General features: G+C 39.9%; 1 protein-coding gene and 1 long non-coding RNA gene across 3 annotated transcripts in view; one reads left to right on the top strand and one right to left on the bottom strand.

Annotated features, from left to right (window-relative positions):
• LOC309593432 lies at positions 1–26482 on the bottom strand. The gene is made up of 4 exons (XR_014228825.1): positions 26362–26482; positions 24987–25160; positions 6184–6240; positions 1–3531 (listed from the first exon to the last, which is right to left on the bottom strand). It is a non-coding gene; the product is annotated as an uncharacterized lncRNA (long non-coding RNA).
• Positions 26274–27938, top strand: part of RASGRP1 (RAS guanyl releasing protein 1) — a 43242-nt gene continuing 41577 nt past the window's right edge. For both annotated transcript variants that reach the window (XM_082317963.1, XM_082317962.1), the window contains exon 1: positions 26274–26675. In XM_082317963.1, coding sequence (XP_082174089.1) covers positions 26644–26675 — 32 coding nt within the window. In that variant the 5' untranslated portion in view covers positions 26274–26643. The remainder of the gene's footprint in view (positions 26676–27938) is intronic.

Genomic DNA, 27938 nt, shown 5'->3' with positions numbered 1-27938 from the left:
ATAAAGTAAGATATTATTTAGATTAAGGCTAATGATAGCCAAGACACAAGTAGATATATGTAGTATGAACACATTTAGATTGTAAATTAGAAGAAAATTTCCAACCATCAGGAAACTAAGGTTCCAAAATAGGAGAAATTGGATAAATAAACTCACTGGCTTTAGGATGGCACTTTATTACTTTACAAAAGATATTTCATGTTTGCCTATAAAAGGGAACTAGACTGAGTGACTCAAAAAGTAATTTCTAATCCTACGTTTCCAAATTCCACTTCTTTGTTTGTGTGGGGGGTGGTGCAGAGAAGGGTCTATGTAGAAAAGTGAATCATTACTGTCATGTCAGATTTTAAAAGGAGGAATAAGGTAATGTGTTTATATTCTCAGCCATCTAAACATAAACGTGGAGGAGAGCAGCAAGAGAATGTACAGGATGAGGTTCAATTGCAAATAAATACAGCAGAGTAAAAATGATGCAGTAGCTTTTATTATTTCATTCCTGTGAAGTACATACCTATACTTTATCGGTCTTGTAGAAAGAAATTTTAATAGTACTGTCCAATTTATATGCCGCTACATTAAGTTTCTATACAGGTGAGTAGGCTTCTTAAATTTTATGTATTAATGGGGAAAGATGGGAATCTTCTGTAAGGCGATTCAGACCACCTAAAATGGGGCAGCAATTCAACTTCTGACACAGATGGCCTGAATAGCCCTATAGAAGTGCCTTCCTTCTGTCACTGACTGTAGAGCACTAATTTAGTCTTCCAAATTGGGGGCCTAAGATTGAGAGTGGAAATAATTCTGCTTCATTTTCCTAAATAAAATATGTACAGACATGAATAAGGAAAGCCCCTGGCCTGAGGATCTTGTGATGAGAAAGCAGAGCATTTCAAACATTTTGCTACTTTATGGGAACTTAGCCATTTGCAGTATGGCTCCAATTACTCTTTATCAAATCAATTAAACCTGTACAGTATTATAATAAAGAATATATTTTTGTGCAAGTATCTTTGTATCAACACCATTACGTGTACTTGTGATGGAGTGAAGATGTAGTTTTATATATTTTTGAGGAGGAGATGTAGCTTTATATACTCTTACAATTACCAATTTTGTATGTAGTCAAATAATGCAAATAAAGCAATAATGCATGTTACTGTTACAGGACCAGAGCTCTAGTTTATTAGTATTCTTTCCTCCTTCTTTAATTAAAAAAGATTTTTAAGCCCCATTTCCTAAGAAATAGCATCCTATTAAAAACAGCTTGGAACTTAAATAGCTGCTTATCTTTATTTTTAGCCAACTACCACTGAAAGAGTAAGATGAAAAAGGTTTTCTTTGTTTTGCTCTGTATTACTTGCTGAAAAATCAGATATATCAAGTCCTATCAGATATACTTTGGTCAAGTGGGTCCTACCAATTATGTTGTACTTCATACAACAACGAGGGAGAAAGAAACGTTAAAATTACATGAGGTAAAACCACAGAGATAACAATAAAAGACAGGTAAGTCATCTAATTTTATTTCTTATTTGTTTTTCAAATTATCTAGATACTAACTCAATTGATTTCTTTAAATATAGGTAAGTGTTTATGCTGAACTTGCTTATGTGCCTCTTCAGTAGCATTTCATGCCAAAGTTTACTTGCTAGATACTATAAAATACCAAATAACTGAAAGGAAAACAAATTTCACTCATCATCAGCAATGTCATTCACATCTGTGTCTAGTCATGTCATCTGATGCACGGGTGTTGTTTCTCTGCATGGAAATTTATTTTTCTTCTTCTTTCTTGTTCCTTAATGGGAAACGAGCCCCTAGGTCCAGAGCTCAGGAGGGAATGGAATTTCCACCCTGCAGCATTTCTCTGAAACCAGTCTCGGGTTGTGAATCTCTCCTCTACTGGTAATGGAATCCCACACAGAGCCAGTCTATACTAATGATTTTAGTTGCCTCTAGCACCACTTATGACTAAGTGCAAAACCCTCTGTTCTACATCACTACCCCCCCACCCTGTTGAACCACAAGTCTAACAAGATAACCAAGCCTTTTTCTTCTCAGTACTTTTTCACAGTGGAGCTAATTATACACAAAGGCATAAGCACTTCCTTTGAGAGGCAGCAATAAAGACATCATGTCTGTCTGTGTGCTCAGGAGCTAAAACTGCTGCACATGTATGTGTATCCAAGCTAGCTGTGAGTTCCTTCCAGTATTTTTACAATCTGAGGGCTGGAAGGGCAGAAGATGATAAACTTTAAAAATCTGTATACATATTCTATTACTCTATAATGTTACATATTGCTGAATGCCACCCAGTGTTGTCAAAGAGCCTACTCTCAGAAATGTGTTCATTTCAGGTCACATATGAGAAATTTACAGTATGAGAGTTCTTGTTCTGCAAACTCTTAACCAAGAAGAAATCTTACCTGGTTTTTGAGTTGAAAGTTAATCATTCTGTATCAACACAGTGCAGCTCCAGTTCTAGCCGAGGGATCATTCTGCTGTGGGTGTGTCACCCCTCATGTGCAAGATCTTGGAAAGTTTTTAAGCATTTCTTAACCCCTCCTGCATTGCACCAAGGATAAAGGGTGGGTTGCTTCTATGGAGCTTCAGTTTTGGCATTATTCTACTTTCCTAACTCATGTAACTATACTTGGACTTTTTAGTTAGCTAGGCTAGTAAAGATCTCTTTTCCTGATTTTTTCCCAGTTGATTTTCCCTGTCATTTCCCAAAAAGTATTCCTTAGATGTTTAGGCTGTCTGGTTTCATCTATTACTTTGTGTGTGAGAGAACCATGCAATGAATGATGGGCATTCTGATTGCCTTGACTGTCTGACAGACTCCTACATCATCGGAAGTGCTCTGCAAATCCTTTACTTGGCATGTTCTTAAGGGATGCAAAGGTGCACATACGCTTCCTGAGAAATCCATAGCATTGGTCTTGGATGTAGCAGCTCATTATCTTTCTGGATATTTCAGCAGGAAATGTAAGACTGTCAGTGCAGGCTTCCTGCACAAATCTTCACTTTCAAAACCAGAATTAAAAAGGGAAGATAACCTCAGCACATTCTCCCCATTTCTCTTCAGTAATGTCTCATAAAACAGGCACCAGAATCACCCTGATGATACCACATTATTACGTGACAGAGTGTGCACAGATATGCTGCAGACCAAGCTCTCAGTAAAGAAGTATATACAGTCTCTCTGGCTCCTGGGTGATGTTGAACACGTCTAACTGATAAACTTTTGATCTTGTGGACACTGGTATCGATATACCTTTCTCTCTGATTCCTAGCCTTTTCTTCCAAGCCAAACAGGATTTTGCCAGTTTTGCTCAGTGTGGCGTGGCCAACGCAGCTATGGCTTCTGGTTCCCATATTGCTTGTCCAACTCTTTTCCTTGCTTTTTTATCAAGGTGAAGATGAGATGAAGACATGATCTTCCAAAAGGACATGATATTCACTCTATCCAATGACTTGCATGAGTCTTGTGAAGAACAAAGCAGTCTTGCACCTCACCAGTCACGTCACCTGGACCAAAAATATGAAAATTTTGAAAAAAAGAATGAGATGCTTTCTTTGTGCAGGCCAGGTACTGTGCAAAATGTCAATTCTAATCCATCCAATGAGGTGCATATGCTTTCCAGTATAACATGCATTCAAGTTACTATTTTAAATACTTAAAAATTTGCCATGTAGTCAGTATGTTCTCAGAGAGGCCATTTTTAGCATAAAGTAGAGATACAAGATACTGAAAGATTTAACTAGGTTTAATGGAGAAGAATACTGTTTAGCAATAACTTTAAGAAAAATTTTACCGATTAATCTCAGTGTTAAATGGTCTGAGTTATTAAATGTAAAATGACTTCATTAAAGTAATATGACTAAAAGTGGTCATTCTTTTGTCACCTAATGTTTCCATTTAATTAAAATGTTCTCTTATTTACTAAGCCACATGGAGTTTCTGGTGTTTTTATTAAAATGCATTAAAATGATAGACCTGCTGAACTCTTTTTATCTATATACTTTTTCAGCCTAGAAGAACCAGATATTACCTATATGCAATATGTGAACAATAAATATTATTTTCCATTAAAAATAATAAATGAATTCAGAGAAGTAATACATGCTTATCCTTTGGTAAACCTTTTAAAAAGAAGCTTTTAACTAAAGAGAAAACACCTCACAGGCAAGTTTTATACATTTTGAATGTTCTATTGCTTTCAAAACATAGTCAGTTCCATGTAATAGCTGAATATTATTCTTCTCTATATAGCACTGTCTGATCATTTTGCCATATGCTACTGTCTCCTTTTTAAAAGCTCTTTCTCTAATGGCCTTTGATGTGTCCTTACAGAACTTTTTGTTCTTTTCCTCTCTTTCCATTTCAGTTCCAACACATTCTCAGGCTGTAAAGGGAATATCTATTTAAGATCTCTTCAGAGCCTAGGGATATGTATTCGTCTTTGGGTCAATGCTGAGTAACATAGCTTCTTCTTTAATCAACCATTACAAAGCTCAGAAACACTGCTGATAACATCTGAAACTTTATGTACTTATCTATAGTAATCTCTGAAAATTACTTCTTCCAAATCATTACTCCTTTGCACTGCTTCTGGAAGGTATATAGTGGAGATTGTCTCTTGAATATGTAATTAAATATTGAATTCAAGGCAACTTAGGCTCTCACTAAAAGGGCTTTTTTCTGTGACAAATACATACATTACATTTTTATTGTGAGGGTGAAAGTAGATCAAAATAGAAGGATGTATCATCTAGTCTGTTCTTGTCTTAGTTTTTGACACCCTGTAGGAAAACAATATTCAGGCCTGTGCATTATCTCATGCACTCAGCAAGAGATGCACCTAATTGGTTATGGTGTTCACCCAAGAGCAAGATAGAGGTCCACACGCCCAGTCTTTCATCTGAATGCTTGTGTATATATTGGTGTGGAAATCAGAATATAGATGATTAAACTAGAGAGTAGGCTAGAGTTTAAGGCTGATTTTTTAATTGAATTTTTGAATTATAACTGTTACTTATATGCTTAGGTGGTTACATTTAAAGTAATCAGTGAATCATGGAGATTACAAGGTACAGAATTGTTTAGGCATAGACTTAGGGTAAGAAGGCTGTTGTCTCCCCTTAAGTGCACATGGCATACCACCTGAGCAGAAAGGCCATGTCGTTCCTTCCTCCTCCTCTACTGTGATGTTGTTTCCATCTGTTTTTTAAAGAGTGTATAATTAATTTGTTTATATAACAAGGGACACATTTGTTACTTCTTAAAAGACAGCAAACAAATTACTACTTTGAGAGGAGAGGGAGAGAGTGGAAGAGAAAGAAGAGAAGTGAAACCAAAGCAGTATCTCTAATAGGATAAATTTTGCATTAGGTGAATCAATGCCTTGGAACTTTTTCAATAAGAAATGTGGTTTTATCTTCTCTACTCAGTGATGCATGCAATGCTGAACTTTACTCCCTTCTCTCCCTCAACTAATTTGTTCAATGAGTTAAATATAATTCTGAGTTGTAGAATTTCTTTAAAAAATGTCTAGTCTTATTTGTCAGGTGTTACGTGCCATACAAACAGAAAGGTAGAGTCTCTGTTAAAGAAATGTAAAATTTCCACAACACTTTTCTTACTGGATAAGCGTTTACTTCACAGGGAGCCTTGTCTGCACTTTTAGCTAGAATGAGAGGAAAAGAAGTTAACTTTTCATCCCATGGATTTACTTTTTGAAATATAGGTGGCGTTCCTTTACACAAAAGCCTGGACTGAGAATGGGACTTCAGCTGTTCCTCATTTAGAATTCATGTTTCAATGTCTATTTGCTTTTATTTTATTTATTTATAAGTTTTCCCCATTTTCAAACAAGAAACAAGTGCTTTCTAAAGCACAACCCTAGGCTATAAATGAGCTAAAGACTTCTAGATGTTGCATTGTTGTAGCACATAGCATTTACATTCAAGTTAGGTTAGGTTAGTTTAGTTAACTCATTTGAAATCCATCTGTCACATGTGCCTTTTTCAGATTCAAGACCACAGTTGAGTTAGCAAGTAAGTTGGTGAGCAAAATCTGAATAGACAAAATGCAAAAAGATTGCAACATGGATTCTTCTTTAAGCAGTCATTCCCAGTTTCTATAATTAAAGTAACTTGAAGGGCTATCCTTCAACTTACCACTCACTGCTCAACACTAGGCAAAACGAAAACATGGTCACTTGCTTTACATGATACCTATGAGAAACACATGAAAAAGGAAGATGATTGTTTTACTATAATTAGCTCATGTGCTAAAATTTCCAGTTTTTACCTTCTCTTTGAAAGGAATGGTAACAAAAGCAGAATGACCTCCTTGGTTAAAGCATATGGCAGGTGAGCTTGAAAGAATACTGTAACATGCAGTTCATGAACATACAAATTCTGGCTTAAACCCAAGACTTCAAAAAACATCTGAGACACAACACTTCTCAAATGCACCTGTGCAACCTGCAGCACCTTATAGTGTGAGAAAAGTTCAGGTCTGACTGTTCAGGAATTCTGACTAAATAGAAACTACTTGCACATGACTGAGAAAGAAAGTTAAAGAAGAAACTAGTATCTGGTGATGACATTAATGCTCTCTTTTTTGTCAGACTTTACAAAATCACTACCTGACAGACACAAAGATTTCCCAGAAGCACACTTTAAAAACACCTATCGTATCACTGTTTTTAGAAGCTCATATAGGCTGTGTCAAAATCAAAGCAGAGCATGTAAGGACAGAGTAAAACCACAGCTTAAAAACAACATTCCCGCCTTTATTTTTTTTTAAGTAGGGCAGTAAGTGCAATGCTTACGGGGTTAGCGGAAATGGCCTCAAGTTGTGCCAGGGGAGATTTAGATGAGATATTAGGAAAAATGTCTTCACGGAGAGAGTGGTTAGGCGTCGGAACAGACTGCCCAGGGAAGTGGTACAGTCACGGTCCCTGAAAGTGTTCAAAAAACGTGGGGATGTGGTGCTTAGGGACATGGTTTAGAGGTGGACCTGGCAGTTAGGTTAATGGTTGGACTCAATGATCTCAGAAGTCTTTTCCAACTTTAATGATTCTGTCATTCTGAGTCTATGATTCTATGATTTTGTAAGTGTTATAATACTTACAATTTTCCATAATAAGAATTTACTTTTCCTTGTTTCTAACTAGCAAACTGCAACTATTTGGGCTGAAATTCTTCATGCCACTCTTTGCCACTTGCTGGGTATTTCTGTAAATTTCAGCTACCACAATGGAACCATCTCTGAGAGTAAAATCAACAGAAAATACATTGTATTGCCTGTGTTAAATTACATTCTAGACTTCTGTAGACTGAGAAGATTAAATAATAGGATCGGCCTATGAACAGTACCAGTGGATATAATCAATCTTCTCATGCTTTGTTAAATTCACCAAGATGATGGTGTGGATTTGCCTGCCCTGATTAAAACTTGTTTCATCTGATAATTTTGTAATGACTACGGCCACTTTTACCAAACAGAAATTCACAGTTGAACTCTTATGTCTACCCAAGAAATGGTCACACATCTAGTGTCCAACACAGACATACCCAGAAGGCGTTGTTCTATGATACTGTGGCTTGAGGAGCTATTCAGGTTGATTGTTCCTGGACTCATGCGGTAGTGCATGTCCCCCTTCTAGGTTAAGCCACAGCAACAGTTTGTGAGTCATTCTGTGAACTGGAGGACTTAACTGATTTATGTCAGAAAGAAAGAAAATGTGCACAAATAAGGCAGATGAGTTGGCTGACTTAGTTCACAACATAGTCCCACCGTCAGCTGTACAGGTACGAGGCAGGGGACGTGAACCGCAGCACCGGAGTAATGAACGTCCAGGCATGGGAAAGACAACAATGCCTCAGACTAGCATTACCACCGAAGCCCTGTATAGCGGAATTAGAGCCTGTGGGGGCTATCCCCCAAACCGAAGCTCAGGGGGATCATAACAGTGACTGGTAGAGGAGCAAACAAGCGGTACTAATTTAACCATGTTGTCTAGTTCAGTCCTTTGCATAAGTTGCATATTGGCACCATTTCAATTTCAACACTTAACAGTCACCTTGAAATAAAACATTGCTTGGATAAACATCTCCACTTGTCAGGGACAAATCAGGTGAAAAGAAATACGGTCTTTTGCTACAGCTTAAACTAGTGTTATAGAACATAATAGAGGATTTTATATTAAATTGCCTCTTCCATACAGTTCCTCAATCTAAGTATCACTCAAGACAGAAAAAAAAAAAAGGCACCTGTGGTCTGACTTGCAGCAGAGCTGAGTTTCCTCAGCAGAAGTCAGTGATAAGTATGATTTGAATATAAATTTCTAAATACTTGGAAAACCAGATTATAGATATCTTAGATGGGACACCCAACATTACTTGATTTCACTGTTTGGGTTTTACTCTCAGTACTTTGGTGTTCCATATATACAACATAAACAATTTTTCTTTCAGTCTTTACTAAAATGAATTAAGTAATAACAACATAAATTGTAAAATGGAAGCTAATTATTCTGTATTCAGTGCAGACTGCAATAAACTGTAAATAATTCATGGAGCAGTATACTGCAGAAAATAGCAAACTGTACATAGGACCATACAACTATCAGACCTAAATTATGCTATGGGCCACTAAATCTAATCTCCTGCAATTGCAGCCAACCACCTAATCTAATCCTTTTCCTAAATGTTCCAAATAGGTCTTAAGGATTATTGAATTGCTTGCCCATAATAGGAGAAGCCACAACCCAGCCATCTCTGGATTTTACTGACCATTTTGCCAGGAACTTCTAATGCTCAGTCCGAAGTTATTCATGGTAAGTTTCTATCTGCTCTTGTGCTTATGTTTTCCTATAATTTCATATATTCAGCTAAATGCACAAAGATTGTATGAAAGATTGGAATATAGCAGAGAAATGAAGCACCTCCTTCCACAACATTTGTTTCAGTCTGAATTCATCCTTCATGAGCTTGGATGCCAAGAACTATTGTAGATGAGATAGGTCCTGCGCATCAAATAACACAACTGCTTTTCAACGCTACTGTAACCAATGTCATCTAGTACACTTGCCTCTTCCACAGCCGTATCACACCGGTGACTCATAAATCATTCTGTGATCAACCACTCACTACAGTTGTCCCCACCACAGCTGTTTCCAGTCAGTGAGCTCACAAATTAACAGAAACTCTCAGTATTAGTACCAAAGAGTACTTGTACTTGTACTTCATACTATTTCATCCCTTTTATATTATTCCAGTCCTTACAGTCATCCAGGTCTTCCTGGATATTGCAGCCTTCTTCTGTGTTAATGATAGACATATTTTTTGCTGTCAAATTATCACACCCTTGTATCTCCATACTAAGCTTATTAATGAAATTATTAAACAAGAACTGTTTAAAGACTGACCCTTGAAGACCTCCAGTAACCATACTCTTGTAACAACACTTTCCCTTTCAATGTGACTTGTTATCTTCCTTTTAGCTAGCTTCCTCCCTCACAATATAGTGCTTTCAATAATTAGTGAACATTGCTTATCACGTGCACTGAATGCACAGTCACTAGGCAGGATTTCTGCAAAAATAATATGTTCTTATTTAGGTTAAGACTGTCTAATGACGCATGTTTACCTAGAGACTAAAGTAAGGATTTATATAAATCTAGGGAATTTTTTTAATAATCAAAAATGTCTTTTACTACTGTGCTAACACTATTTGCAAACACTAGTTGAATCTGATACATAATACTAAGAGGAGTATTAAACTCTAGTTTTTTGCTGATATTAAGGCAAAAGTTTTCATTTCATAAATGACAAAATATTTTTGATGTTTCATTTTGAAAAATCATGCAATCATGCCTTGTTTCATTACTGAGATAAATTAAAAACAATTGAAAAGATGCAAATGTTACATGGAATAAATGAATAAAATTCTTAGTGACTCACAATGAAGTATTTTTCGTGACTCCAAACTAAGAAAAACATATTTTGAGTAAAAAAAAAAAAAAAAAAAAAAAAAAAAGTCTTTTGGACTGACATAAAATTAATGTACTTTCTGATTGCTTTGATTTTGCAACAGAACCAAAAAAATAATTTATTTAACCCACCTCTAGTTTTACAGGCAGCATGAATTCTGGTCTCCTTATACGCTAACCCCATCACTTTGCAGGTTTAGTGTTCTTTTAACACAGGTCTTTAAGGACACATTTTAAAATTAAATAGCAGTGTGGCAGAGAAAGCTCTGGTCTTAAAGCTCAGATTGTGTCCCACTATCCGCGAGCATAAATTCTGGAGAAGGCTGGACTAATGGAGGAGTGATAGCGCCTGCAAATCTTCCCAGTCTCTGCAAGGAAGCATTTCATGCAGGCACAAACACAGTGCCATGTGTATAAACAAGCCTGTAGTTCTAAGATGAAGACATAGAAGCATATATCAAAAGCCGTATGCACATTTGAGGTAATGTTTTTGTACGGGTCCTCAAAAAAAGCTAGGAGAAGCTTGAAACAAAGATAAAAACCAATTATAGGCAAGCAACAATGTTGACAGAGTGGGCCAGTGGGGAAAAAAATAAGTCAAGGAAAATCACCCAGGAAACTATTGTATCACACGCATATGGCAGAAATAAAAGGTTGTTTACTGAAATGGAAAAAGAAAATTGTCACATGTATCAGTTAGGGATTGTGTATAATACAACTCAATATTTATTTGAAGGCATAAAATGTCATGCTGTTTTGCATAACTAACTACTGGCAGAAACATTTATTGAATAAAAAACCCTGCAGATTTGTTCATTATATACTTTAAAAAAATCTATTTCTAACAGATACTTTATATGTCAGAGTGATCACGTGCACCCTAGCAACCAGGATGTTACTGGAATTCTACATACAAATGCATGAATCATTTTAATAGATGTAGTACATCTAATAATGAATGTTTAATACATGGCAGAATCAGTAACCTATGAGCTAGATTTTATAAATGTGCAAAGCTTGGTAAATTAGTTTTGTTCATATATGTGCTGATAAGAAAGGATAAATATCTGTGCTATTTTTTTCCAAAACAATGTTAAGTAATATTTTCTATATTGTCAAGTTATTTCCCTTATTTATCACCTGAAGCTTTTTACACAACAACTTCACTTATCTAAGATGTAAGGATTTGTTCTAAAAGCATACATCATCTCTCTCTTATCCTGCCCCAAACCTGTAAAAGAGTCTTCTCTACTCCACGTACAGCTGTGTGGGTACAAGTGTCATATATCTAAGTTACAGAAAACATCCATGTAGTGTGTTTTATATGCCTTCCCTGACACCAGTTTCGTGATGCTTCAGCTCTGATCTTCGGTATACAGAGGCATTACCCGTTTTTTTAAAACAGCATTCTGTAGTTACTGGACACAATTTGCACAATGTGTTGCTTCAAAGATCATCACAAGGCATTTGAAAAACAAAGTAGAAATAGAATTAAGCCCCAAAGTAAAATTTCTTTCCACCTAGGGGATCTGAAAAGGTCCTGTTTCATGACAGTACTGTTGCATTCATTACAAGGTTGAACCCCAGCTACTTGGGATTCTTTCCTAAGCAGCAGTCTAAGTACAAAATAGCCTATTATAAAATCTACAACATGACATGATGGAAATATTTGCTTAAGTAAAAAGTAAAAATGCACCTTTTTTTTAAGTCTTACTTGAAGTACTCAATAAATGCAAGGTTCGAGGTTGAAAGGAAAGAGCATTGATGCATTCTAGAATGACAGTTCTCATGTTCCTAGCACAGACAACATATTTGCTTCTCCTTACTATTCCAACCTCTATCCATCAGCTTAACTGTACTCATTGCTACAGCATTTCATGGTAATTCGCATAGAGCATCAGTTAATGCCAGCTTAAATGTTTTTTTTAGTACTTGGCTGTTAATTCATGCTGTGTATACTAGTCATATCCTGTTGTCAAGGTTTGTTTTTTCTTAAAATTCCTTTTATGAATCAGGGACAAATTCTGATTAGTTATCAATCAGGTAGGAAAATTAATCAGAAGTTTCTGAACATTGGAAATTCCTAGATTAGTGCATGAAAGAGAGCTAGGCCTTTGTAAACACACTGAACATAAGAAGAAGGAGACCTAAAAGTAATTGGAGGAGGGATGTGGCTTTGCCAATATAAAACTTGTTACTGATTTAACATAAACTGAGAATGATGGACATCTAATCCAAACTCATGTTTCACTGACTGTTCCTCATAATTTGCACAGACTTTGTGGGATCACTGTTATATTAGTCCAAAGCACAGCACACATTTTTCATGCAAAATGAGACTACATCAGTTATGGTTAAGCCAAGGATGGCTTTTGAACAGTTCAGAACCCTTATTTATAGATGTTAAACTTGAGGCACAAATCCATTATTTTAGTCTGTGTGGAAAGAAAAGCAGAGGTAAACAGCATCTCAGAGAAGCAGTGTGAATGAAAACCTCTCACTTTTTCTGATGTAACTGAACCTAGGGTGTGGTGCGTGCTTACTATCTTATCGTAGAACCCATCCCTTGGTCTGTTTACAGTAAGGTACTGAGCAAGCCAGGCTTTTACAGCTCTTTTGAACTCACTTAAAAAATTCTGCTGCAGTTATCAGCACTTGCACCACCAGCAACATCAAAACTAGACAGAATTTCTCAATGTAGTTTTCATTCTCAATTTAGAAAAAGGAGAAATAGAAAGTAAGACTGTAATTCACTCTTAGGAGCCTTGCATTTTCTAAATAGCCAAAGAAATGAGTGCTTAAGAGAAGAATCCTTAAGAAGTGCTTAAGAGTAGAAAAAAAATAGTAATTTGGATTAATTCTTCATAAGGAGTAATTTATTTGACTTTTTTTTCTGCTTTTAAATGATCCAGAAAAAGATGTAGCAGTTTAAAATTGTCCACAGAGTCGATAAACAAATCTCCTCTAATCTGCAGGAAGATTTCAAAAAATTGGCTGTGAACAGCTCTATTTTCTGGTGTATTGGTGACTGAAGTCCTCAGATGTTGCTTCTGTTCAGGTTAATTATACAATAACCAACTAGAGGAATGCTGCATTATGTAGTTGAATTGATTTCTAGAGTCTTTCATGGGCATCAGCATGCTAAGCACTGTAAAGACATGGACAAAGAGCTTGCTCCCGCCGAACTGAACTGTGTCTAAACGGGCAAAAGGGGAAATGGGAGATGAGAATTTGACCAAAATTACACAACTGACTAATAGCAAACAAAGGAATCAAGATTTCCTGCATTTGAGCCCAATAAGCAGTGGATCAAGCTGCTTTTTACCTGTAGAACTTACAGGAGAAACTAAATACTCCACTTTCTCACTTGCTAGAAAGTGGATAGCATATTAGATTAGGAGACACAATTTTGAGTTCTCTGGTTTTGCCTTGTTTTCAGTCTGGTAATTGATTTCCTTAATTTCAGTAAGGAAATGAAACTTGTGCAATCACAGTGGGCGTGTATGGGTGCCTGCACATGTGTTCAAGTCATAACTTTTGAACCTGTTGGCAAGCTGTAGCAAAATTGGACACAAAGTATTGGTCTCAAAGATCATGTAGTTCAAAGGTATTGGTCTGAAGGTAACATACTACAAATGTTGTGAAAATAGGGGGACAACTGTAGATGCCAGAGTGTAGCCTAAGACTAAGAAAATTCATGTGATTGATAGAAATCATACTACTTTAGTTTTGATGTTAACAGAACCACTCACTGACCTCTTCAGTTAGGTTTTAGAGTTTTCCTCCGTATTAAGAAATTTATTAATTAAAAACCCACCAACAAAACAGAATCTCATGAAACAATGCAACATTAGGAACTGGAGCTTAAAGGAAGAAAGCCAAATACAGTATTATTCATAATAAAATAATGAACTAGAATAACTGCTCATGCATGGATGGCATGTAGATCTCTCCTTCCAGCCTGCGGGTATCATGTCTTTATGAACAGCCACAAGACCATTCAGATTTCCTCCGTGCTTCAGAGGGTAAAACTGGTGGTAGCAGAAAGCCCCACTGCTGTATTTAAAGGAAGAATGAGGAAACAGAGATGAAAACTGGGGGGAAGCTATGTTCATGATTGAGAATATTTATGTTAGTGATCTCAGACGTTATAATCAGGCAAGGTCTACTCAAAAATATCTGTGTAGACAAGGCCTCATTGAGGCTCAGGGAAGGCAACGATTTCACTTCTAACATTAGAATATGCAGTTTGTCTCATGTTGGAACTTATTTGCTCCTTTACAAGCACTGCTCCTCTTCCTAGGTGGTGAGATACCCTGCAAAGAGTGGGTGAATGAAGCTGGAGAGAGGGTACATGTTTCTTTTGAGTACTGCTGAGCAGGTCTGAAATTTTATTTCCCTTTTTAAAACAAGGGTTTCAGTATAATTCAGTTTTCCACCCTCACTAATGTGAGCAGCCTTCAACCAAACCAAAGCACGTAATTTCCAGTGTGTCACACACATTCATTCAGCATAAGCATAAAATGGAAGGAGAGAAGCTGAAACTCTTAAGACCTTTTTACATGGGATGGGCTAGCGAATGTTTTTATTCTGGTTGCTATAGTAACGAATACATATAAAGCTGATTGCGCAATCACGGCAATTACACATTTAAAGGGGGTGGTGCTTTCAAACAGTGGCAATACAACTGCAATGTGAGAAAGTGATGTAATCAAGGAAAGATGGAAGCATAAGTCAACAGCATGCTTAGGATATGTTTATTGGATTATGATTAAATACTTGAGAGAGGAAGGCTGGCTATTGGTTAAGATGTTTTGACATCTAAATTCAGCTTTCTTTTCGTTCAGATCCAGTGAAACACAGTGTTAACTAAAAGTTATGAGCAGTAACAAGCCATTTTAGGTGCTTGGCCATGGAGCAGAATGCAGAACCTTAAGTTACTCAGATTGATAATAGGCTGCATTCTGAGCTGGGAGCAGCTGAACATAGTTAATAGTAATTTCTTCTGAGATATCATATCTTAAATTACATCATCTGAGGTGCATAAGTGGTCTTTGCTGAAAGAAGGCATTTCTTTTACTTGAGGTTCTGCAATTTCTCCCTAGGATAGAGTCCCTTCAAAGGGCAAGGAAGTCAACACTCTGTTTTTGTAAAGTATTTAAATTCAATGGCTAAGATGCTAGGAGCCCTTATAGAGATGCTCTCACTCATAGAGAGTGCTCTAGCACTCATGATATCATATAATGAGATGCCTAGGTTCAATTCCTTCCACTGTCTGTGGAAATTCAAATCTTACCTCCCACGTCTCAGTGGAAAAATGTCTTAAATGCCAGGCTATAGGATGTTTAAAAGGGAAGGGCGCTCTGACTCTCTCCTATTCAATAATTAAAGAACCTTGTGTGCACAGTGAATGAACAGAACAAACATTAACACAGCCAACTACCAGAACATTTTCTTGGGAAGGGGAAAAATTAGGTTCTTTTTCTGTTGTATTTAATATTAAGTAGTCCTTGGATCAAGCTTTTCAAGCAACATAGCCAGAGCAGCAAACAGCCTACGGATTTTGATTGCTGGGGGCTTACTAGCCTGTCCAGAAACAGAGCTTTAGATGCCACCAGATTAAGAATTTTAACTTGGATCTAAAGAATTTGGAATACAAAATACTCTTTGGACTGAGATGTCAATCTTGCTGAACAGTTGTCCATTAGTAAAATGACAATGTTGGTAGTTCCCTACCTGCCCCAGGTTCTGTGTGATTAACTACATTAAAACTGTGAGAAAACCAGAAATTACCACCATATGGCCATGGAAGATAAAAATACAACTGACAAAAATTTAACAAAGGTAAACAGCTTCAAATTAAAAGATTCCTTTAAGCAATTTTTCAAAGTATCAAAAAGATTAAAAGAATTGCGCTTGCAAAAAGCATAGTATTTAATCAGTCAAAAGATAGCACAAGGACTTTGTATAGTGGGAAGTTTTTGTTGTTTTTCAAAACATATTCCATAAACTAATTGCAGAGCACTTTGAATAATTGTCTTGTTAAATAACTTGTCGTGTGAGAGCCAAAGAGACAGATGAGATACAAAGAAATAAAAAAGGAAAAGGAGATACTTGCACAACAGATAAAATGAAATTAAAAAAAACCCCAACATGTTCTGGTCTATACATAAATGGCAGAAAAATGAAAGAGAGAAGGCACATGATTGAGATAAGCTTGTTAAATAGCTGGGATCACCTCCTGAATTTCGTCTTATCCCTGATGTTTCCAAAAACACTGAGATTAGAGTTCAAGGAACAGGAGAATGAGGTAAATGATGAAAGTAGTGTTGAGGGATACAAACAATGCTTGAAAAGGTGGCTGCATATTGACTTGAACTGTATATAAGTAAACACAGGCAGTTAAAATAAAACATGAAAACAAAAGAAAAAATCAATGAAATAATTCTTTCAGTCCTGTGTGGTATACCTAAGCGCGTTCTGCAATCTACACAGCTCCAAGGGACCAACTTCCCATGGAAGCATGTCAAACATTAAAATTGTATCTATCTGCTTAGCTGAGCATCACCACCGCAACTATTAGCATAGCACAGTCTTGGAAATTTGTATGAAAATGAAATGGTCCAGCACATCTACATACTTGCCCAACTTCTAATGGTGATGAACAATGTTGTAAAGTCAGCATGGCACATGAATGCTTCCCACAGGTGGGTCAAACTGAATCCTCAGTAACTAGTGCATAAATACAATGTATGTCAGAGGAATCATAAAAGCTAGGTAAAAGAGGTATAAAGTTCTGAATCTCAATCAGCAATTACTCCTACAGGGTGCTACTACCTATTTTTTGCAACCTATCCTGCAAAAAAGCTGAGGGATCTACAGACCTATTTTGTTTAAGAGTTTGAATTATTTTTTCATTGCCACAACCACAGACTGAGACAAAAGCACTTAAACAACTTTCCTGTCTGAATACCAATAGTTTGCACCTTGTAAAATAATGATTTGAATATTGGTAGAATCTGACATGTCCATTTAAGCACAATTTTCCTTCTTTATTGTCATCTCTCTACTATGGAAACATACATTAAACTTTTTTGTCCACATTCTTAAATAATATTCTGTAACTGATGCTGAGAATAATAGTGTTTGGTGTATTCTAAAAAGTGATGTAAACAATCTGCATTAAGAATACTAGTTCAGTTACTCTGACTCATTAGTCACACAATTTATTGACAATGTTTTTCCCTCCTCCTCTTTGTTTTCTGATCTTTTAAAGATAGATACCACTAAGTTTAAACTCAAATTTTAAAATGTGCTTGTATTTGACAAAGAAATAGCACACAACAATTCTTTTTTTAACCTGTGAGTCATTGCGAACAAATATTAACAACCCTTCCTTTCAAAATTCCAAAGAAGTGATAAAGTAGGACAGGTAGATAGGAAGAAAGAAAACACACCCAACCAACCACTTTTCAGACAGACATAGAATCTCTAATTTTCACTACCGTATTATTGTCAGGTTGTCGTAAGACTTCACTGTTCATGTTTATACCACAGGATTTTAGAAGCTTTGAAAAGTGTTAAAGAAAGGTACTGTTAACTCTTTTTTTACAGATGATTGAAGGGGCAAAATAAAAAGCTGCAAACTAATGATTTTGAAAAAAACTTATAGTTGAGGCTACAAAAAGTTTTGGATACTTTACCTAACCCTCTTGCAGCCTGAATACCAGAAATCTTAGCACTAAAGGTGCTCAGCATATCTTGACAATTGTGCATTGTTTTCTAAGTCAGATGTTCACAGAGACACCTATAATTAGAGACGAAGTTCCTGAACCTAACAATGTACTTGGGCTAGGGCTTTACAGGAACCCCTTAATATTGCCCCTCAAGGAGCTCCTAACAAATAAGGATTTCTGTTAAACCAGATTCATTTTCAGCATATGAATTTTCAGCCTGTCCCTGTTTGGCATTTTAAAATAAGAGTGGGTTTAAATGTGTTTGCTGAATTGGTGCCTAAATACCTTCAAATTATGTGATTATTGATATGGTGCTGAACATTGGTTTTGGCATATATTCATGATTACATTCTGTTCAGTACTGGTACAGCTACTGTCCCTGATTAAAACTGAAGCCAGCAATAGATAATGCTTCTAATCCAGAAAAGTGACAGTAATGCTTGACAATATTGGTATTCTGAGTGGTCCTTTAAAACAGGAAACAATACACATTGCTTTAAAGCTGGGAAGGTAAGGAGGTATACAACTGGGAGAAGGAAAAGACCTTAGGAGTTCAGGAAAACTTGCATCATTTTCGGTCTAAATAATTGACATTTCCCCATACTAATTTCACATCTAGCCACAACGGACCATAAATGAAGGTGGTCCATTATCTCTTTGCTTACTCAGAATTTTCTTTATTGCATTCATCTGCCTGGTTCCGTTCTCAACATAATTTATTGCAAGTGTCTATTAAATCCAGCAAACGGGGGAATGGGTTTTACATTCCCTTCATGTAAGTAGAAGTCCAATGGTATCAACATAGGAGTGTTAAGTATTCTCCTATAAAGAGTCTGAGCATGGTTTTGCTGGTATTTGCATCACTCACCTCTTCAAAGTACTTTCTCCATTCATTCTTAATAACCCTCCGAACTATAGAGACTGACCAGTGCATTGACCTATCCTGATGATATTCTTCAGGGACAAAGTAAAAATTCAACAAGGTACTGTTGTGGGTAACAATTTTTGTAAACAGCTTTGAAAAAAACAGGTTTTTTTCTAACTAGCTCCAAATATGTTATGAAATATCAGTTCTGTTCAACTGAAAAGGCATCAAATATAACTTCTTCAGTCAACCACCCTTCCTTCTGCAGTACATGTGGAGCAAATAGCCTCCAGGTCAAGCCATAAGTATATAGACTGAGAACAAGAGAGCACATGAGAGACAAATGGAGTCCTAGAAAGATTAATCTTTCCCTTCATGCATACATATGGCTGGTAAACTTGCCATTTTCAGCCCACAACTAAGACTATTTTTTTTCCTTTTAAATAACAGTCAACTTACTGATAACTCTTGTAGCAAAAACAACAGAAGATAAAGCCCTTAGCAGCCACTGCTATTATCTGCAGCCTTTGTTCTTAGCCCTGTTCTGCTTCCTTCTGATCCCCCAGCACCAAGGGCTCCAGTAAGTTGCTGGAATGGGTTTGAGGGAAGATGCTCTTCCCCTCCCTCCTCTCACTTCCTCTCTTCCCCAGCTGACTCACATACTGAGCATACTGAGAGAAGCAGAGAGAGAGGCAAGCACAACCTGGTGAAAAGGGAAAAAAGCATTTCCCTTAAAGCAATGTAAAGGGAGAGTCCCTCAGCAGAGGCAGAGTATGGGCCTTGTCTATGTGGTGTATCATGTCCCCTTACAATTTCAGCACTCAGTGCAGTGTTCAGTTCAAATCAGCACAACCTTGCACTTCAGGGTGAAATCCCCTTGGAAAAGGTTCCTGCCCTGCAGATGAGATCAGAAAGGGCAGAGAAACACCACTTCCTACACACCCACATCCTGTGAACCCCTGTGATTACTCCTCGTCTCTCCTCACCTCAACTGTCACTCCTGCTTCTTCACACAATCCCTACCACTGAATTTGTCACTGCAAAAAACAAGGGTGAAATCATTAATACTGGCCTTGAACACTGCAGCAGCAAAATTAAATTTTACCACTCAGTTTGGAAATTTTGAAGCAGCTCTGTCAGAAATAAACCACATGGAAATCATGTCTACATTTCTTTCCAACTCGAAGGAGCACTGTAATTTTAGCTGCTATTTGCTAAACAGAAAACTTTTAAGTAAATATTACATTAAACAAACAAAAAAACCACTTCTGTGAGCGCAAATTGCATCCTGTGATACTTTCAAAGGGACTGTTATATCCACAACAATTTCTCTGTGAAACCACTTTTAAAGGTTAAAACAATACACTTAATATATTTCTAGTGAGTGGTGTCTTGCCTCTTGCTGCTGACCAAGAGATATCCCGTAAAGGAAGCAGCTAATCACTGTCTCCTTGGAAAATGTTTACAAAGGGACGCTTGGGATGATGTTATCTACATCCTGTTTAAGTAGCTGTTTTGTTCTTTTAGATCAGATGGTGAACTAAAAAGAAGCACTCTTAGTAGTATTGTTATGCTTTTCCTTTCTGTATCTCGAGTTTCACTGTTTCTGGATAGTGGTTATTTCAAGGGTACCAGCTGTTTTTCACCTCATCTATCCATACTTTATACACATGCATTTTAAGAAAGAAGGTGTTGCAGCATGGTTGGGGTTTTGGGGGGAGTGGGAGGAGGAAGGGAAGGAGATTCATTTTTGTGCAATTCTTATCAAAACCAATTGGTAAATTGTATGTACACATAAGCATCCTGATGACCTGAATCAAAACTGATCAAGTATGTTAATTCAGAAAGACCATAAGGGAAAGAAAACTATTTTGCTATGGACTACTGGAGGGAAATAGAAGTTATGATGACAATGCTCTTGGACTCAGTTATAGTAAATAAAAGCTTTTATCTTCCCCTGATGCCAGAATTAAAAGTGATTTTGGTTTTAGTGACACAGAACACAGATTTCAGTTAGCAATACCATTACCTTTCACTGCATATTGCAGTATCATAATAGCCCCACTGTGTGCTACTTCTGAAAGAGCTGGACATCAATGCAAGGTAGGCAGATGACCCTTCTAGGCAGATGATCAGTGCTTACTGTATTTCAGAATTCTCCTAAATAGCAAAACATCAAAATCTTTAATCAATAGAAAGGCCGAGGTATTACTTGTAGGACTGAGCCTCACAGTCACACAAATCAAAGTGTGGTTCTACTCAGAAGAATGCCACCAGCTAGTAACATTTTCTGACTTACCAGACTTGAAGTTTTTATATATTACCAAGACATATGTTAATTGCTTTTCTTACTGGAACAATTAATTTTAGTCCACTGGTATTTAAAGTCTTCCAGATTAAAAACAACCAAAAAAAATCTAAGTTTCATTTACACATAGGTGAATGCAAGAATGTTGCCAATCAGCAGCTTCCAAATTATCTGTAGAAACAACTAATGATAAACTTAGGCATAGTTCTTAAAGGAAATTTTAGACTCTTTGATGACTTTTAAGTCTTTTAGGGAGTCCAGGGTGAAAATAGAAAGAGAAATTAAGTTATTAAAAATTATGAAATATCTAAATGTTCCTGGACTGGCTTACTTCATCCTATAAGATTTGTCTGAAAAGAAGAAAAAGGGAAGAGGAATTTGGCCATTTTGGGGGGATTCGTCTCTGTTCAGAATCCCAGTCAGGGTACTGATGAAACTCAGGTACTGATGTACTGTGTGCACTGCCTGATGCATATATCCATCTATCAGTGTCAAATTTACCGGACTGAATGTGAAACCTCTAATTTGGACTGCAAAATCATGCACTCATGTATACTGTGCATCACTGGAATATATGAGCACTTGCACAAGCATAAATGCAATTATTTTCAGAGTATTACTAAGCAATTGGATAAATTCTCACCAACACAGCTGTAAGTCAAGAAAAGACTTTATCAATCATCTTTGTGAAATACAGCTAGGTTGTTTTTCCTATTTAAAAAGGGGGAGCAGAGGCACAAGGGAAAGGCCACAGAAGTTGTGGTACTCAAAATGAGACAATGAGGACCTTTTTTCCAAAAAACTAATTAGCATTACTTAGTACTTTGCATGATCAAAGTACATGTGTTTATTTAATTTTCACTAGCAAATGCTCGTATTTCTGAATTTTCTGCAGGTAAAAGAATGCCCAGTCAGCATCCAAAACCTGAGGAATACATTCAATAGATATGTAGAAGGCTCTTTTCAGCACCATTACTTGAAGGGCAAGGCACTCTAGAAGAGTCCATAGAAGATGCACAAGCAGTTTTAAATTATCTCAGCCATCAGACCATAATTTTACTTCTACAATCCTCTTTCCCTAGTGACTAGAAGCCATCTACCTTCTGTAACCAAAGCAGTTGAAAATGACAACTCCCATCAGTATGCCTCCTTATTTGCCCCTACTACATGTCCATACTATGATCTGAATGGAAGCAGAGGCTGGACCTGAGGTCCCTTCCAACCTCAGTCATTTTATGATTCTGTGATTCTCTGCAGAAACCCTCTTCAAGTCTACTCAAAACCTTGTCTTTTTCTAACTGTGCCAGTTGGTCTGAAAAAGATATTGCTTTTACCTACAAACTATGTCTTGCCTATAATTTCCAAGACTAAAACCCCAAGATGTTCCATCAAGTGGCAGCATGTTTACACCTACATGGATCATTACTAGGATTGGACTCATTCAATCCATGCCACAGACCTTTGGCATTTGAACTGACAAAATGACTCACAGTAGCTGTAATGATCAGCCTGAGTGCTCACTGAGAGTGGTGGGGAACCCATGGCTGGCAAATAACCTAAGAAATGTTCTAGCAAAAACCAAAACCAGTGAGACCCGGGTACTCCATGTGCTACTCTAGGTTCTGACAATTTTCCTAAGCTTTTCCTTTTCCTCTTTCATGAATCCTAGTCTTGTCTCTTTTCCACCTTGTTCAGCTCAAGGCTGACTGCTGGACATTAAAAGGTTTAACAGAAGCAGCCTTTACAGAAGAAATGTCAGTATAGAGGTAGATTGGATAGGTAGATCTGTAGCAGAATAGCTACTAACTTTGTAAGATGTCTTGCATATAAGGTACACAAACCTATGGTCCTTAAACGTAAGGAGGCAGTGGCTACTGGGCACTCTCAATTCCTTCTATTCTTGCAGAAAAACTGGAACCTCAGAGGTACCTTATTGACAACCCAAAGCACTCAAATAAGATTAGTCCAGTCTTCTTCAACCTGACTTGAAGATCATATTTAAAAAGAGGATTCACATTCTTCTTATTTTACTGTCCACTGTCTCAATCCTACAGTCTTAAACTTTCAGGTCCCATTCTGGAACCATGAGTATGAGTTTTATTGCCTCCCACTTATAATGAAAGCTGTAGTTGTCCAAAAAGTCACCCTAGAACATGCACAACTGAAGGAAGATACTTGTGATAAAGTCACAAAAACTAACACTGTTATAGGTCACATTGCTTCAGCAAGTGGAACTAACCTTAGTGGGGTTATCAGGCCAAAACCTTCACTAACACTACAACTTCCTAAAAACAGAAATGTTTGACAAATTAGTGAAAGCACCCAAACCCTAGATCATCCTGATCAAAAGTTATGACCCAGGCTTGGAACAAGACACTAGAAATGCTCTACTAGCTGTAAGAGAAATCAACACTCACACCAACAAAAACTGTTCTAACAGGTACAAACTTTAATTATAACAGACAAGTACATTTAGATGATGCCTTAAATAGGGCTGCTATTCTTATCAGCTGATCATACAGGATAGCCACACCTTTGGCATATCACAGTTCAGATGAAAGCTTTTTCATGTGCAATTGCTAGCAGGCCCTCACTGATGACAACTTGTTAAACCCATGATTATTACCTAGTTGGCATAATATACATTGACTTTTCATACAGTGACTCTTCGTAGCTTTCCATTTGCCGTCCTTCTTGCCAATTATGTTAGCAAGCTTTTCTCCTTTTCTGGAATTGCTTCCTGTATTAGATTGTCTGGCTTGCCTTTCTAATGTTGTATTCTGACCCTGCCACCTAGCAGATGCTCTGTCAGCACAAAGGAACCTTCTCATTCATGATCCCACAAGGACACCGAGAAGCTTTTGGAATCAGGCTGTGATTTTACAATGATCTATGTAAAATAGATCTAAGTGAAAGCTACTGGAAAAAAGTGTGATCTTGCTCTCTCACCATTGTTTGGTTGTGGCAGAAGTGGAGCTAATATGAGTGGGTGGTGAAATGAAAGAAATAATTGATACTGTATGGCAGAATGTGTATAATTTTTAGTTGAGTTGGGTTTTTTGCCTTGATTAACTTCTGTGTGCAACTCACCATGTGGTTGTACAAGCTCCACTAGTTGGCCCATTGTAAATAGCAGGAATATGGACCCAGGAAAGATGGCAAATTAAATGAGCTTAAAGTAAATATGAAGGAACAGCTTAAGAAAATAATTTCCACTCCGCTTCAAGGCCAAGCTAGGTTTGTGGGCTCACAAACCTTGGAGGGAGAAAGACATATCTTGAAGTACAACAGAACTTCAAAGATCCGGCTTCTGCTGAGGTAGTAAGTTGGTCCCTTCATGTGGTTCCAATGGTAAAATCCAATTTATAAGTTACTATTTTTGCAAGATCTTCCAGGAATCTGAGCACCACAGTAAAACAACGCCTGGCTGGTCAGGTTCCCTCAGGAGCAATATGGCCCATCCTAGCCATCACCATCTTGCAACTGTTAGCATGGCTCCTTTGGATCATAAGTTATATTTTAAAGTAATCATCTACTGATTGAAGCTCTGAGAACAGAAGAAATATCTTGCCTTTCCACAGAGCAAATCTCTGATTTTCTGATGACACCAAACAGGCATGAACCTACTTTACAGTAGGAGACCATTTCATCTGAAGAATGTCACATTCAAGGATCAGTATGTCAGACTGCTGTGTGGGCATGTAAGTTACAATTGAATTTTTGTATGAGACTGTGTACTGTAAGATTTACATATGGATTACCTTCTGGCCACAAAGCTAGAGAGTATTCTTTCTGTCAAACCGCCATTTATTTGTGTGTGTATCCATGCACATGAACCTCTCAAGGAAAATGTGTTAAAGAAAAAGCAAAGATAGCTGGGATGTACTTCCCTGAAGTACAACTCAGCCAGGAGATTGGCTTAACAACATAATTGCTACAGATAGTATCACAGACCACATGACCTGTCATCTTGGATATATATTAATATACTTGTGTTTCTTAAACCACAGTGACCTTCAAGCTCTATGCTAGGAATCAGCTTAAAACTTACTCAGAAGAATGCCACCTACTGAATCACTGAAGTGATTTCCAGGAGTATGCAGGGTTTTTCCTTTTACCTGGAGGTCTTCAGCAAAGCGACAAGTCAGGTTTGCACAGCTCCTGTTGTGATAATGGTAGTTACCACTGCCTCTGAGAAAGCGCCGGCGAGCTGAGTCCTTTGCAAAATTGGTCATTTTGGAGACCTAAAGAGAAATGTGCCCTGGTTGGTGTCAACAGAATTACTTTGAATACCTGAACCTTACCAGTTAGTCTTAAAGAAACAGCTTATGAAAACTGTCTGGATCTTGGTGTGAGGCACGATGGCATTATGATGCCATTATATACAATTTTTAACAACATAAATGGAACTCTCAAATTAAGCTGTTGACAATGCAGCAGCCGAAGCGCCCTGTGACCCAGTGCTTTTGTACTGCTCCGTTGACTGCATTTCTCAACAAAAGACCATTTGGTCAAATTGTAAGTTACAGGATATGGGGTGAGTTCGCCCTTTCAGATTTTCTGCCTGGTCATTTCTCCTCAGAAGCGAAGGAACTGTCAACGTTGAGTTGGGAGAACTCTCAGCAATCCTTCATTATGATACAAGGTCCATGAAAACTACTGGGTCCCCCTTCCTTGCTCTGTGACTAAACAGGAGGGACAGCGCAAGGTGCCAAATAAGCAGAGAGGCTTTAAAATAACAATCGTCCATGTGGGTACCTCAGTTCTGCGCCCCCGCCCCAGCGTCGCGCAGACGCTTACTTCCAGCCGCGGGGGGAGCGCAGCGCGGTCCTGCCGAGGCGGCGCGGAACGACCCGGGCGCCCTGCCGTCCGCCGGGCCTCGCCGCAGGCCCCCCGCGCCCCCCTCGGCGCAGCCGGCGGCAGGTGGCGGCGCGGGGGGGCCGCGGCTGACACCCCACCCACCCCTCCCCTCCGCCGGCCGTTGGCGAGCCAGCCAATCAGCGCGCGCCGGTTCGGGGCGCGCGTGGGTCCACCCCACCCGCTGTCACGTCACCCCGGGGGGGGGGGTGGGGGTGCGTGTGTGTGTGCGGGGCTCGGCGGCGGCCGGTGCTGCTGCCGGCGAGGCGTCGGCCCGCGGCGCGGGGAGCGGCCGCGGTTCGGTCGAGAGCTTGGCTGCGCTTGTGCCCTCCGCCCCGCCCCGGCGCAGCCTTCCCAGGTGCCCCGGCAGCGGCGGTCCTCGGCCAGCGGGGGCCGCGGGCGGGCGTGGAGGGGTGCTGTGCCGTGCCGTGCCGTGGCGTGCCGTGAGGCACGCGTGAGCGCCGCCGCGGGGAGGGGGCTTGCCCCGAGCGGGTCCTGCCCTGCCCTGCCGGGCCGAAGCTGTGCGGTGGAAAAAGTTGCGGGCGCTGTAGCGCCAGGCGGTGCGAGCAGGGGAGCGTGTTTCGGTACCTGGTAAATCCGGTGGCTTCAGAGAAGAGCAGCCCAGTAGCTCAGAACTTCCTTCTGCCGATAAGATCTTCGCCTGCGCTCGTCACGGGTGGCGGCTGCCGCCGCCGCTGCCCCACTTGAGTTGGTTTCGGGCTCCTCCGAGGCGAGCGGGAGAGCGGCGAGGCGGGAGGCGGCGATGCGCGGGGCCGCGCTGCTCCCCCCGGCCTCCTCCGCCCCGCGTAGCCCCGCTCCCTGCGCTGCTGGCAGAGCCGGCCGGGCGGCGGAGCCGCGGCTGGCACCGACATGGGAACCTTAGGGAAAAGGAGAGAAAACCAGTGAGTTCGCCGTTGCTCTTTGATTACCCCGCTCCCGTCTCCCGCTCCCCGCGGCGGCGGCGGGACGGTGCCCCGCCGCGGGGCAGGCTGCGGTCGGGCGGCGGCGGTGGGTGCCGGGGCCGCACGCCGCCGCGCCTGAGAGCCCGGGGCGCCGACCCGGGGCGCCGGGGAGGGGTGCGGCGGTGCTGCCGCTCTGCTGCCCCGCGGCGGGGCTGGCGTGGGCTTCCGTGGGGCGCGGGGGCGGGCGCCCGGGCGGCGGGGGCTCCGCGGCGGCCGGCCGAAGCCCTCCCGGGTGCGAAAGAGAGGGGCAAAGAAGCGCGGGAGGGGGAGCGTGGAGGGAGGATCGTGCTTCCCCCGTTCGGGTGCAGACGTGCGCTGGGCGGGTCGGGCAGCGCGGGCTGGGGAGAGCCTCACGCTACGGTGGCGGCTGAGCGGGAGCGGCGGCTCGGCCCTCGGCCCGGCTCCGGTTACCTGCGGCGCCGCCGGCCGTCTGCCGCGGGGCGCCGGGCGAGGAGCTGCGGCCGGGGCCGGCGAGCAGGGCTGTCCCCTCCGCGCCGGGGAAGCGCCACCGGCCCCGGGTGTCAGCTCACGAGCGGATGGTCATTCGTCTGTGGGTCCTTCCCCACCGCCAGATAGCGTGCAGTGGAAGTGCAGGGTGCTCGTCCCGCCCCCCAGCACAGCTTTAATCTATTTTTCATGTCAAGTAACTGCTGCAAGAGGATCTGTTCTAATGAAGGGTTAGTTTCAGACGCGTCACCGGCAGAGTTTGGCCTGTCCAGTGTTGCCAAGTGGGCCACGGTGTTATTGTAAACTTTTTTGGGGGTGTGGACACTTTAGCTTTTCTACACTCTGTTGCCAAGACCTAAAATATCTTCTGCCGTAACTCTTGCTTTATTACTACTGCATTGCTAGGATCCTTTGCCCTGTGTTGAAGAGGCACTGGAATAAAGTTAGGAGAGGAGTTTAAGCTTGTAAAAAGAAAACCCTGAAAGCTGATCAGGCCCTTGCTCTTTTTATATGAGAACAGGAAGTCAGATCACAAAGCTAAGAGGGAAATTTAGAGAAAGGGGGAAGGGAAGAGGGCATTCTTCGCATAGCCACTGTCAGCTTAACTACAGAGGAGCCAAGTGATGGCCACTACCTCTGCAGGGTCTGGCCTGTGTTTTCCTGACTTTGAAACTATGGAGGCCTGGGGTCAGTGCTGGGTTATAAGTGACATCAGGTGGCTTTCCCAGCATTCATATGAGACAGAAATTTAAGATA

Source organism: Platalea leucorodia (genome assembly GCF_965183815.1).
Source record: "Platalea leucorodia genome assembly, chromosome: 7".
In the NCBI taxonomy this organism is placed as follows: Eukaryota; Metazoa; Chordata; class Aves; order Pelecaniformes; family Threskiornithidae; genus Platalea; species Platalea leucorodia.
This window is presented reverse-complemented; position numbering and strand designations above follow the sequence as displayed.